Genomic DNA, 14122 nt, shown 5'->3' with positions numbered 1-14122 from the left:
TTAAATGAAAACTAAAACCAAACCACTTAAACTGCTGCTATTTGGGGATTTCCGCCTGGATTTTGCCTACCCAAATTTAAAAGCTTCCCAAATCCACATGCAGAGGTGTAAATGCAAAAATTTGGTATCATTTTAAAGAAAACTCTTTGAATATTCATAAAACACTATTGAAAATGTTTAAAATATCTGTATATGTTATCTGTGTTATAATAAACACCCATAAAAAGAGGCGCTTTTTATATTTTTTTTTATAAACTCAAATTTGAAAGTGTACCTTTTGGGTTCTGTGTGGTCTAGCGTGCTGTAATTAGTTTTGGTGGTTCCTGCACATGTCTGTAATCATAGGAAAAAAGAAAAAGGTCTCCACCATAATCTATGCAAAAGTTATTGCATTCCAACTGATGAGAGGTGCTGTACAAGCCACAGGGAGCGATCATTGTTTTATATTTCACTATTCTTTTGTTTGATCAAACATAATTCACTGTGTTTGGACCACATCAGACATATAAAAGGATTACTTTTGCACATCAACTCAAAAACAGAGGAGAATGGCCCTGAAGGGCACAGCATAAGGTAAGAGATGACAGCTGTCTGTGCTATCTGGGGCTGCTTATTGATCATAAATGTATTGTTTACATTTCTGCGCCATGGAAACACCACAATTCATTCAACAACTGTTTGGCATATGAATAAAATTCAGTAAAAAGAATGCTAGAACCGTATGAGCACCGGCAAGAGCTTTCATTTGAGCTATAACTTGTACATGTGTCATATGAAAAAAATATGAAAATGAACCAATGTAAAATACCTAGCTCGGGTATCCAAAATACTGTGTATTTAAGTGTAAATAACTTTTATACAGTGGGATAAAAACTAAAGTGATGCATATGTGCATATAATATAGATTCTACACTTTCAAACGACACCACTTACGGGGGTCTGGTGCAGCGCTAGCCCTTTAAATCTGAAAGCGAAAGTGGATGACGTCACGGACCCGGTAGTTTAAGTGGTTAAAAAAAGACTTAAAAATATATATATTTATGTATTATATATTGGTCATTTTAGATTTAAATAACGCCCATTGAGGTTTTTTTTTTTTTTTACAAGATGCTAAATCATTCTATGGTGTCTCCAAAATGTGTTTGTTCAGCTCAAAATACCCATCAGATAATTTATTATACCCTGTTGAAGATGTCAGACCTTTTTTGGGTCTGTTGCTTTAAATAACTTTAGTTCTTCTCCTTTTACTGGAGAGTGGGGTATTAGGGGGTGTCCACTTCAAGGATAACCAGCATCAGACAAAAATAGATACACAGCACAATAATGGACAGAGATTCAGATACTGATGAATCAGAGACAATGGGCTCTATTTTAATGATCTAGGTACAAAGTCTAATGTAAAAGCATTAAGGGTGTGTCTGAATCCACTTTTGCTAGTTTAAGGACAGAAAAACACACTCTGCGCCCTGGCGCATGGTCTAACAGTGTTGTGCTTATTCTCTTAATGAGTTATGAGTGTGTTTTGAGCATAACGTGCATCCAATCAGAGTCTCATCTCTCATTCTCTTTAAGAGTCAGTTGTGTTGCACCATGGTGCATTTGCTATTTACATGGCAGACGTTTTAAGTGGAAAAGCTGAACGCTTAACTAGCGAGAAAACAGTTAAACAGAGCATCTGCAGCGCGACGATAAAGAACGAGCCTCCTCCATTTTCTTCATTTTTTCTTTATTATCTCTTTACTTTTTCTTATTACTTTACTCCTTTACTTTGTTGGAGTAAGGATATGGTGTTGTATGCACTACACTGAAGACATCCATTAGCCTACATATTTAATTTTGTTTGTTAAGCGCAATGATTTGTTTCAAAACTATTTCTAAACTCAGTTCTAATTTCCAGCAAATGAATAAATAAACAATAATGACAAAGTGTGGACCAAAAACCAGTCATCTAATGCTTCAAATGCTCCTCAAAATAACAATGCATCAACAATGCACCTTAACACACCTCCTTTTCAGGCCAGTGTGCACAAAGTGGGGTAAATAGGTAAAAAAAAGAAAATTTTAAAAAAGGTAAAAAAAAAAAAATCCAGTCCACAATTCCTTTTCACAGTAGAAAATACATCATTTTGTGTGTTTTTTTTACACCAAATCAGTGACTTCACTTATAAATTTAGCAATTAAAGTGTTACAATCCTGTAATTTTCTGAATAATTTAGTAGGTTTGGTCAGAACTTTAACAGATTTATCAAAAAAATAAATAAATAAATAAATTAAAAAAAAAAAAAAAAAAAAATATATATATATATATATATATATATATATATATATATATATATATATATATATATATATATATATATATGTATGTATATAATGTATATGTATGTGTATGTATATATATATATATATATATATATATATATATATATATATATATATATATATATATAAATATATGTGTGTGTATGTGTGTGTGTGTGTGTGTGTATATATATATATATATATATATATATATATATATATATATATATATATATATATATATATATATATATATATATATATATATACACACAAATATATATATGCTAGCTGAAACATAGAGAAAGTTGTGGCCAAATATGGACTCAAAATCCCCAGGGTGGATGAAAACACCCCCAACAGCACATAAGGGTTAACTAATGTTAACATACGCAAATTTAGATTTGAATAATGCATTAGTGAATGTCAAACTATGATTAATAAGTGAAGTTTATTTATACACTAATGTCGAGAGGATCATGTGCTTAAGATTGCTTGCAGCCGGCCCCGCAATTTCAATTTATGATTGACCAATCAGACAATTCCTAAGCCACTATAAATACCCTAAGTTCCATTTGACAGCCATCTTTATTTTGAAGAATCCCCCTTTCCACCCCTACTCCTCCTTTCCTAGATGGGTGGCATGGTGGCCCAGTGGTTAGCATTGTTGCCTCACAGCAAGAACGTCACTGGTTTTAGTCCTCACCAATCCAGCCGACGTTTCTGTACGTAGTTTACACGTGCTCACGTGGGTTTCCCGGTTTCCTCCCACCGTCAAAAAAACATGCAACCTAAGGTAATTAACTAATCCAAATTGGCATCATAGACATGCTCCTAGTAAGTAGTTATCTCTTAAGAGCAATCACTATCTGTTCATCAGCTACTACAGCAGGGGAGTTCTCCAGATCTACCTGAGCTCAAACTCCCCTCTCGCCTTGCAAATGGGAGGGAGCCCCGGGCTCGAGGATCTTATGAGCTCAGGGCTCTCTCTCGGGACAGCATGCCAAACAAGCGTTATAATGAATCATCAGCTAAGTGTGAACTCTTGAAACGCATTACAAGATTATTCATACTAATGGACCCTTATTCTAAAGTGGTACCAAACCATTTGTATGGGGGGAAATGATAATAAACAAAAAAAAATATTAGTTTAAAAACATAATAGTTCGAAAGTTAAAATTTAAATCTCGTTTACTTCTCATACTGACCCTTCTTCAACATTGAATGCGCAGGAAAATAAAAGGAGGAAGTGGCGCAGACAAGCTGAAAGCGTGAGCTGAACGCAGACTGATGAATGGACTTGTAGATGCATAGACTATTAGAAGGTGTTTTGAAGGGTAACGTGAGGTCACAGTGTAGAAATATACAGAATATAGAGCCCTCTCCGGACTCATTCCAGCACTCCAGTGTCCCTCTGCAGAGTACCTTCTCTATCTCTCTCTCTCTCTCTCTCTCTCTCTCGCTCCCTCACTCCCCCTCACCACTTTACCAGCCTCCTCCCCAGTGGTCTCCATGACAACAGCAGCACTGCACCATTGATAGAGTATAGCAGTAGACACTCTCTCTCTCTCTTTCTCTCTCTCTCTCTCTCTCTCTCTCCGCTCACTCCACCACCTCTCTCTCATTCCTGTCGAAGGGATTCTCCAGTGCGCAGAACGCCTGTGAAGACCACAAGGTGCCAGGCTGCCTGGGAACGGCTTCATTTTTAAGGTTTATTCATCCGAAGAGTGATAATATCCCACGAAGGAGCCTTCCCTTCAAGCATTCGCTCTTCCATTGGGCTCCTCTAAAGGAAATATCCACTGCTGTGCGTCCTGACGCTGGACTTTAGTGTGTGTGGATGAGCTGGCCATCGTTGAGACGCTCGCAGGGGCTGTTCGTGTCCGTGGACGGAGAGGGAGGACAGATCTACACCCGCCTGCCAGCCCAATGCGGGATTTGGGTTGAGCATGGTGAGCTACCGAACCCCACCCTCCCCACATATCTCCTTACCTAACCTCTCTCTCTCTCTCTCTTTCTCAATCGCTCTCCTCCCACACACACACATGCATGCAAACCTGCTTGGGTGTCATAAGAAATGGACGGGGGGGGGCTATTTTTGGTGGTGTTGTTGTGTTTGAACATGCCAATGCCATCGTTTTCAGCGCAAAGATGTTGTGTTTGTGGATCTCCTGTGTCAGCTGATTTTGAATGAGTGTTTATGCTGCAGAAAATGACAGGCTGAAAGTAATGATGCTGGACCTGTGGGAGGTGGAGTGTGCTGCAATGTTGGACTTTTTCGGCAGTTTGGCTTTTTGGTAGCCACCATTTCTGGTGTTGTACAGGACGTGATTTGGTAGCTGATTCATCATTGGTTTGCATTTGTTTTTGTGAGTGGGGTTAGATTCTCACACTGGTTGTAAAATCTTAAAAGACAGCTCTACGCATTGACAATTATTCACAGTAAGGTAAGTGGTTGTAAACAATTTATAAGGGCTGAATTTAAACATTGAACATGACTATATTTAATTAGTTTGGTTAATTCAGCCCATATACATACATTGTTTACAACTACTCACTTTAAAAAATTAAAAGTAAATCCAATAGATTTTTTTTTTCAATGTACTGCTGATGGTTAAACATTCAATAGAATTCAAAGCAGATCGCATCTTTACACACGGCTATTGCTCAACTGCTAAATTTGGATGGTTGTAGCAGTGTTATCAGTTCCCAAGGTCATGACCAGTGGTGGGAAGAGTAGTGAAAAATCATACTTAAGTAAAAGTACTGTACTTGCCCTAAAATGTAGAGCAAGTAAAGTATCTGTTGTGAATATTACTCAAAGTATGAGTAAAAGTACTCAAGAGTAGAGTAGTGAGTATTTCGCTGTGTTCACACCAGACGCGGAATGCGTGGATAAATCGCGCTATTCACCAAAAATGGCCGCTTGAACATTTGAGTTTACTCAATTCATTTGCGGGTCAAACCCCGCTTTATTCGCGCGTCAAATCACTTCATTCACACGTTGAATTTACTTCAGAACAGATGCGGATTTGAGTGTTGGGCAGGGCTAGGTTAAGCCTACATCTTAAACCAACGTCATGTTTACGTCAAATACTGACATTTATTCGTCAGGTATGGCGACCATAATCCAATGTCTGATAGACGTCATGTTGGTAACATCTACAGAACGTTTGGGTTCTGACGTCAACCCCCGATTTTCATTTCCAAATAAAATGCAATGTCTTTTGCCTACTGGGTGTTTGAGGCCATTTTGGTCAACATACAGTGAACATCCATCATCTTCTCATCAATAGCTATGTTTCCAATGAATCATTTATTCCAGTGTATTGCTGATGGTTACCAAACATTCATTAGAATTCAAAGCAGATCGCATCTTTACACACGGCTATTGCTCAACTGCTAAATTTGGATGGTTGTAGCAGTGTTATCAGTTCCCAAGGTCATGACCAGTGGTGGGAAGAGTAGTGAAAAATCATACTTAAGTAAAAGTACTGTACTTGCCCTAAAATGTAGAGCAAGTAAAGTATCTGTTGTGAATATTACTCAAAGTATGAGTAAAAGTTGCCCTTTCAAATGTACTCAAGAGTAGAGAGTAGTGAGTATTATGCTGTGTTCACATATAAATCGCGCTATTCTTGCGTCAACATTTGAGTTTGCGTCAAATCCGCTTCATTCGCACGTGAAATTCACGTCAGAACAGATGCGGATTCGCGTGATGGGCAGGGCTTCTGTCTGCCCGGTGACTCTAGCATCATTGCTAAATGGCTAACATGGATTTTATTAAGAAAATAACAGTGTTTATGTGTTTTATGAAGGTTGAAAAACAGCGTCGATATGTTGTGGGCCGTGTCTGAGTCCACTAGATCCTTTCAGAGGTGTATCCAGCTTTGTGAGCTCATAAACTCCTCCAGAAACTTAACCTGGATAATGGAGGCTTGCAGCTGTGTTTCTGACTGAACCGAGCCCAGTTTGGTGCACTGTTGTCGGCTGGAGGATATCCCCCGGGACAGCAACAACAGGTGTACGTCACAATCACGCCTCCACAAGAGCAAGCTTTAAGCACGGCAAATACGCAAAACGCTCAATTCGCATATTGCGCCATTTGCACCACGCCATATACGCAATTCGTGTCATTCGCACCACGCCATATATGGAATTCGTGTCATTTGCACCACGCCATATATGGAATTCATGTCATTCGCACCACGCCATATATGGAATTCGTGTCATTCGCACCACGCCATATATGGAATTCGTGTCATTCGCACCACGCCATATATGGAATTCGTGTCATTCTCACCACGCCATATATGGAATTCGTGTCATTCGCACCACTCCATATATGGAATTCGTGTCATTCGCGCCACGCCATATATGGAATTCGTGTCATTCGCACCACGCCATATATGGAATTCGTGTCATTCGCGCCACGCCATAAATGGAATTCGTGTCATTTGCGCCACGCCATATATGGAATTCGTGTCATTCGCGCCACGCCATATACGCAATTCGTGTCATTCGCACCACGCCATATATGGAATTCGTGTCATTCGCACCACGCCATATATGGAATTCGTGTCATTCGCGCCACGCCATATACGCAATTCGTGTCATTCGCACCACGCCATATATGGAATTCGTGTCATTCGCACCACGCCATATATGGAATTCGTGTCATTCGCACCACGCCATATATGGAATTCGTGTCATTCGCACCACGCCATATATGGAATTCGTGTCATTGGCACCACGCCATATATGGAATTCGTGTCATTAGCACCACGCCATATATGGAATTCGTGTCATTGGCACCACGCCATATATGGAATTCGTGTCATTCGCACCACGCCATATATGGAATTCGTGTCATTCGCACCACGCCATATATGGAATTCGTGTCATTGGCACCACGCCATATATGGAATTCGTGTCATTCGCACCACGCCATATATGGAATTCGTGTCATTGGCACCACGCCATATATGGAATTCGTGTCATTAGCACCACGCCATATATGGAATTTGTGTCATTCGCACCACGCCATAGATGGAATTCGTGTCATTCGCACCACGCCATATATGGAATTCGTGTCATTCGCACCACGCCATTTGCAATAACTTAACATGTAAATCACTTGCACTTAATGTGCCTTCCACGTCTGGTGTGAACACAGCATTACGCTGTAAAAAGCTGATGTACGTGTAATTTGTGGATTTGTGTAAACGTAACATTCTGTAGTGCATTTAGTTATTGCTCAGCAGACAAAAACGTCAAAAGATGATAATATAAGATTAGATTTACAGTAGGTCGTGATGTCAGGTGACCAAAAATCATTGTTTACACAGCGACTAAAGATAAAGTTATTTGGACGTTCAATAAGATCACATGGCGTTGATATTCGGTTGATTTTAGGTTGTGTTAAAAAGTTACCAAATCTAACGTCAACCCAATATCTTCAACCAACGTCATGTTTACGTCAAATACTGACATTTATTCGTCAGGTATGACAACCATAATCCAATGTCTGATAGACGTCATGGTGGTAACATCTACAGAACGTTTGGGTTCTGACGTCAACCCGATTTTCATTTCCAAATAAAATGCAACATCCCCATGACGTTAAGGTATAACGTTAATCTGATGTCATGTTGATGTCTTGTGCCTGCTGGGTGTTTAAGGCCATTTCGGTCAACATACAGTAAACATTCATCATCTTCGTTTGCTGCAATTATAAATCGCCCATGTCTTGAGGTTCATTAGGGTGCGATTCTATGTGTGATTTGATTGGAATCACAGTACTGACTAATCTAATCCCCATAGACACGGAAAAACAAAGTAGTGACTGCAGGTTGAAGGAAAATAGTGGAGTAAAAGTACCGATACTGCACTAAAAATGTACTCAAGGGAAAGTAAAAGCACACTTTTTTAAACCACTAAGTAAATTACAATTCCTGAGAAAAACTACTCAATTACAGTAATTTGAGTATTTGTAATTTGTTACTTTACACCACTGGTCATGACGGAGTTAAAGTTTTAATGATAGTGGTCATCATGGGTTTATTGTGAGGAATCTTGCCTGGCTGGATCAAACAGGGTGTGACCTAAGAGCTTAGTGATGATAAAGACACAATTGTGCCCTTTGTAGTAAACACTTACATCTACACTTTGGGTTTCTCTTGGACAAAAGTTCTTATGGTTATTTTGAAAAGGGTCGTACTTAAATGATTATATGCAAATGCATTTTAAACCCTGGTGGCTATCTATTTGTGTTGGAACCCAAATAGAGATGTTCGGCAGAAAGTTCAAGCTGCCTTTTCCATGCAATAAACTTTCAGTATCTGTAAAGGCATCCCAACCCACTGCTGTTATATAGACTGATATATTGTTCAGTACTGTTCAGTATTTTGGGTATATTTAAGTATTACATATATAATGTTATTTGTTTTTGTTTTTATTTAATGAATATTGGTTTAGGGTTATGCTTAAGCCAGCTGAATATTTCTTGTTCAGCAAATATTCAGTTAGTAACTTAATGAATTGATCATATTGCAATGGTGTATACTTGGTTTTATTACTTGGCTCTCTGGAAAACTTGATTCTGATTGATCAATTGTGACGTTCCTAGGTATGTTATTCTCAGATAACACCCACTGAAACTAATAACACAGGTTCATCAGGGTGCTACAAACCATCTTGACAATTAGTATCTGCACTTCATGTGTTTTGATCATATACTGCCATTTTTTATTGAATAATATAATACAGTTGAAAGCAGAAGTGTACATACACTGTATAAAAAGGCACATAACTGTTTTTTTTTAAAAAAAAGTCAGATGTTAATGAGACTAAACTTTTTCTCTTTTAGATAAGTTCGAATTATCAAATTTGTTTCTGTTTTGCTTAATAACAGAATAACGAGAGAGATATTTTTTGAGAAATTGTTATTACTTTTCTTGAAAGTCAAGCGTTTGTTTACATACAATAAGGTTATTATGCCTCTGAAAAAGCTCAGATGATGATGTCATGGTTTTGGAAGTTTCTGATTGGCTAATTGACAACATTTGAGTTAATTGGGGGTACAACTGTAGAACAGTATTTAAGGAAAACCTCAAACACACTGCTTCCTTGTGTGACAACATGGGAAAATCAACAGGCCAGAATCAACAAAAAAGCCAGATTACAGTCTGCTAAATGACACTGGGAAAAATAATAATTTTTGGAGACATGTCCTGTGGTCTGATGGAGCTAAAATTGAACTGTTTGGCCATAATGACCAGTGCTTTTGGAGGACAAAAGGGAAAGCTTACAAGCCTAGAAACACCATCCCTATGTGAAGTATGGGGGCGGCAGCATCATGTTGTGGGGCTGTTTTGCTGCAGGAGGGACTGGTCCACTTCACAGCATAGATGGCATCATGAAGAAAGAACATCATGTAGAAATACTGAAGCAACATCTCAAGACATCAGCCAGGAAATTAAAACTTGGCCACAAATAGGTCTTCCAAACTAAATTAGTTCAAATGTGCTTTAAGGACATCAGAGTGAATGCTTTGGAGTGGCCATCACACAGCCCTGATCTCAATCCTATCGAAAGTTTGTGGGCAGAGTTGAAAAAGCTTGTGTGAGCAAGACAGCCAACAAATCTGACTCAGTTACACCAATTCTGTCAGGAGGAATGGGCCAACATTTCTTGAAACTATCGTGAGAAGCTTGTGGAAGGAGACCCAAAACATTTACCCAAAGTTATACAACTAGTAAAGCTAGAAAAATACCAACGAAATGTATGTGAACTTTTGACTGTCTAGAAATTAATAAAAAACTATCTCATTATTCTGGCATTTAACAAATGCAAATGATTTAGGTAATCCTAGCGGACCTAAAATGGTAAACGTTTAGTATGATTTACCATCAGACATTTAAAAAAAAATGTTCTTTTTTTTTTTTGAGTGTATGTAAACTTCCGGTTTCAACTGTAAGTAGGTTAGCAGGCTTCATCTATTTATTTATCTCTGCAAGGTTTACGTTTAATAAAGAAGAGCTATTGAATTATTCAACACAATCTCACGGCAATTCGTAACTTTTTCATTTAGTGGCTAATTCGTACAAATTCGTACAATCTAATTTGTAAATTTTTGTACGATTTGCGTATCCTCCAATGGTAGGGTTTAGGGGTGAGGTTAGGTGCCACGCCTCCTTTTTAAAATCGTACATTTTCTTACGACTGAATTCGTACGAATTAGCCACTAAACTGCCAAAACGTAAAATACTTACATTTTCTCGTGAGATCAGGCTGGAATTATTACAGCTCAGATCAACGTTTTGTGTCTACGCTGTACTTATTTCTGGTAACTTACTGGAAGCACTGTTGCAGGCATTTATTTATTTATAAGTTTCTGTAAGTAAGTTTTAAAGTGAAAAATAAAATGATACATTTGATTTTATATGATACAATTTTATTTATATTTAGAAATTGAGCAGTTCCGTGAGACATAACTATACCGGAAAATAATGATTCATTAAATTTACTACATTTGTTTAAGGGGAGTGGTTGCAAACAATTTATATGGGCTGAATTGAAACGTACAAATAAAACTGAGTAATGTTCAACTTAATGTGTTTGTTTATATTCAGCTCGTATAAAAATTGTTTGCAACCACTCACCTTAAAAAATGCAGTAAATTCAATGGATCCTTTTTTTTGTGTGTACTATATGTCCATATTTCATACGTTCTCAGTACAAAACAACCAGAACAAGATTTCATGTTCTCCTTCTCTGCCCCCTCTTTTACCTTTTCAGATTCTCTGGGTCTGAAATGTGCAGCATTGCTGTTGTACGGCTGATGTTGCCCAGGCAATGTGTTAACAAAATCAGTAGGAGGCTGGAGTCCAATGTTTTCAGTCACGTTTAGCTCAAATCCAGTTTTTAGTGTTCCAGAACCAACCGAGCTGTTTCACTGCCTGCTGCTGCCTACATACAGTAGATGGCTTCCTTATAAGGCTGGAACAGTCAGGTGGCTGATCTGACATGCAATACAGAAAGTGTATTCCAAATCCTGTAGAATATTCTAAGGAGCTATTCTGAGACACTCTACATGAACTGCATAATGTGCCTCAGCCTACATTTTTGTGAAATGTTTAAAATATGAGTTGAAAAGCAGAGTTTCCCAACCCTGTTCCTAAAGGCACACCAGCAGTACACATTTCAACCTCTTCCTAATCAAACACACAGGAATCAACTCATCAGAAGAGACTCCATAACCTGGGTCAGATAAGGAAGACAACCAAAACATGTACTGTTGGTGTGCCTGCAGGAACAGGGTTGGGAAACACTGACCTAGGGTATGTTTTACTGCTAGTTTCAGATCAGAAATCCACTAGAGGGCGCTGTTAACAATTTTGAAAATCTGTAATACTTTATTTAGGGTGTGTTTTGTTGGCAAACGTATTTAAATGCAAAAATCATATAAAGCGTTAAGTTGCATGAAAATAATCCTGTATTCGTCAATACTATGTCTTTTAAATATCATTAGTGTGAAAAGGAACAAAAGTAGTTGCCATCATACTGCCCCTAGTGTTCATTTACATAGAAACTACAGTTTAATGTACATTTAAGTATGTTTTAGGAGTTTCACATGAATTTAAGTGGAAGCACGTGTTTTTATTGAGCTTGTGTTGTTTAAATTCTGTAGTGTCGCAAAATTGATAAACTCGACATATACAGCATAGTGCATAGCATCTACAGAATTATAACATTCTGAATTGAAACACTCTGCATAGACTTTTAGAAATTAAAAACACAACCCAATAATTATGCAGTTCACACCCAAAAAATATTTCTGCTGCTTGTTCAAACTACTTATTTAAAATGAGCAGAAACAACTAAATTCTTGAGGTTTTCTTTGGGACAACCTTACTATATTATGTTTAATCCTCAATGCACAAGCCATTCAGTTAACTTAACTAGTTATCATTGAGATGACATTAAGTGATTGTGTGGAACCCAGCAATTTTTACAGTGCAGTCAACAGCGCATGGTGCAAAAGCAATAATGGCATGTCTGGATCCACTTTTGCGCCCTGGCACATGGACTAACAAGGTTGTACTTATTCTCTTAATGACTTATGGGTGTGTTTTAAGCATAATGTGCATTAAGCTAATCAGAGTCTCCTCCCTCATTCTCTTTAGGAGTCAGTTGCGCCACGCCATGGCGCATTTGCTATTTACATGGCGGAAAAAGTAAACGCTTCACTAGCGAGAAAACAGTTAAACAGAGCATCTGCAGCGTGAGTATAAAGAACGAGCCTCCATTCAGCCTCTTTACTTTCTCTTTACTTTTTCTCTTTACTTTACTCCTTTACTTTTGTGGATAAAGAAATAGTGTTGCACCGACTCTACTAAAGACATCCATTAGCCTACATATGCAATTTTATTTTTTAAGAGCAAAGATTTCTTTCAAAACTATTTGTAAATTCAGTTTTAATTTCCAGCAAACCCATAAATGAACAATATTATTGAAGTGTGGTCAGAAAACGGAGTTATATCCAAACACACGTCCTGTTCTTATTCTCCATATGAGGATGCAGACGTTTCCAAAACCTGACAGATGGACAGATCTAAACTTGTTTTTATTAAAACAAATATAAATACGCATATAATAAATAATACTGATCATAATAATAACATTATACTGATGCAGATTGTCATGAATAAACTAAAAAAATCCCCCCGAGATGAAGAAGGCATAGAGGCAGTGTTTTTTATATTTGTGTACAAAATATAACAATTTTGTAACATGTATTGTGTGTTTTTAAGCAATGTGATCTTCTGATCTTCACAAAATCTTCTGATTGTGTGTGTATTAAGCAATGTGTAAGCGTTTCGAACCTGTATAGGTGCATAACTAACGCGCTCTGCACTGGACTTTAGAGCAGCTTCTAGTTGGTCAATGGCGCGTCTATTTCAGTTCTTCAAAATAGCAACACACCAACAATGCGCCTTAACACACCTCCTTTTTAGACCAGCACACCCATGAGTCGACAAAGTGGCGCAAATGGATTTGCTATTTCAACAACATGGCGCAAAACATGAAAATTAGGGTTGCGCTGGTCTAAAAATAGCAACAAACCATGCCATACACCTCTTGCACCTTATTGCGATGGGTGTATGATAGGCCTCCTTATATTCAACATTTCGGGGTTTTTTGCCTGATAAGTTTTTAGAAAGCTCACTATAGTGCATTATACGATTGGTTTTTCTGTGAAGGATTCATTCAATGCTGCCTTATGATTTACTTAAAACAAGTTATCTTAGGAGTCAGCATCATTAAGATACCTTTTGGATCACACCCGGAGTGCGGCAGCGGTGTTTAAAATGCCTCCGTAGGCAGCTCGCAGGAATGGAGAGAGAGAAAAAATGAAGCCTTTAAAAACAAGCATTAGAAAGGTTCCCGGAAAACAGATGGAGAGAAATGGAGATGGAGAAGGTGGGAGAAATGGACTGAAAAGAGAGACTGAGTGGGAGCAAGAGAAGGACAGAGAGAGAGGGAGAGGGAGGGAGGAAGAGAGGATTCTGCAGTGTGCCATTAATAGTCTTGATAATGATTTGCTTACAAAACAGAGCGGTGGGATTAACAGTGTGTTGGATCTTTCCCCACAGCTCATACTGATGCTGGGGAGAGAAGCGTTCAGCGGCCCACTTATATGTGTGTGCGCGTGTGTGTTTACATCCATTCCTTTTACATACAGTTGTGTTGTTTTGTGCAGCGTGGTTAACTGATGCCAATGCAATGTGTATCATAGAATGTTATGACAGCTTATGGG

At 38.2% G+C, this 14122-nt stretch overlaps 1 protein-coding gene across 11 annotated transcripts in view; it reads left to right on the top strand.

The window, feature by feature from the left end:
• The window catches only part of tanc2b (tetratricopeptide repeat, ankyrin repeat and coiled-coil containing 2b), a 258482-nt gene that overhangs the window by 135897 nt on the left and 108463 nt on the right, over positions 1–14122 (top strand). For 4 of the 11 annotated variants that reach the window (XM_073918058.1, XM_073918057.1, XM_073918056.1 and 1 more), the window contains exon 1: positions 3925–4253. The exons of the other annotated variants lie outside the window; for them this stretch is intronic. In XM_073918058.1, the coding sequence (XP_073774159.1) occupies positions 4142–4253 (112 nt within the window). In that variant the 5' untranslated portion in view covers positions 3925–4141. Of the gene's footprint in view, positions 1–3924; positions 4254–14122 lie in introns of those variants that run through there. 11 annotated transcript variants of the gene reach the window in all.

This window comes from Danio rerio, chromosome 12, assembly GCF_049306965.1.
Source record: "Danio rerio strain Tuebingen ecotype United States chromosome 12, GRCz12tu, whole genome shotgun sequence".
NCBI lineage: Eukaryota > Metazoa > Chordata > Actinopteri > Cypriniformes > Danionidae > Danio > Danio rerio.
The sequence above is the reverse complement of the archived record's forward strand: the minus strand, read 5'-3'. Positions and strand labels throughout refer to the sequence as shown.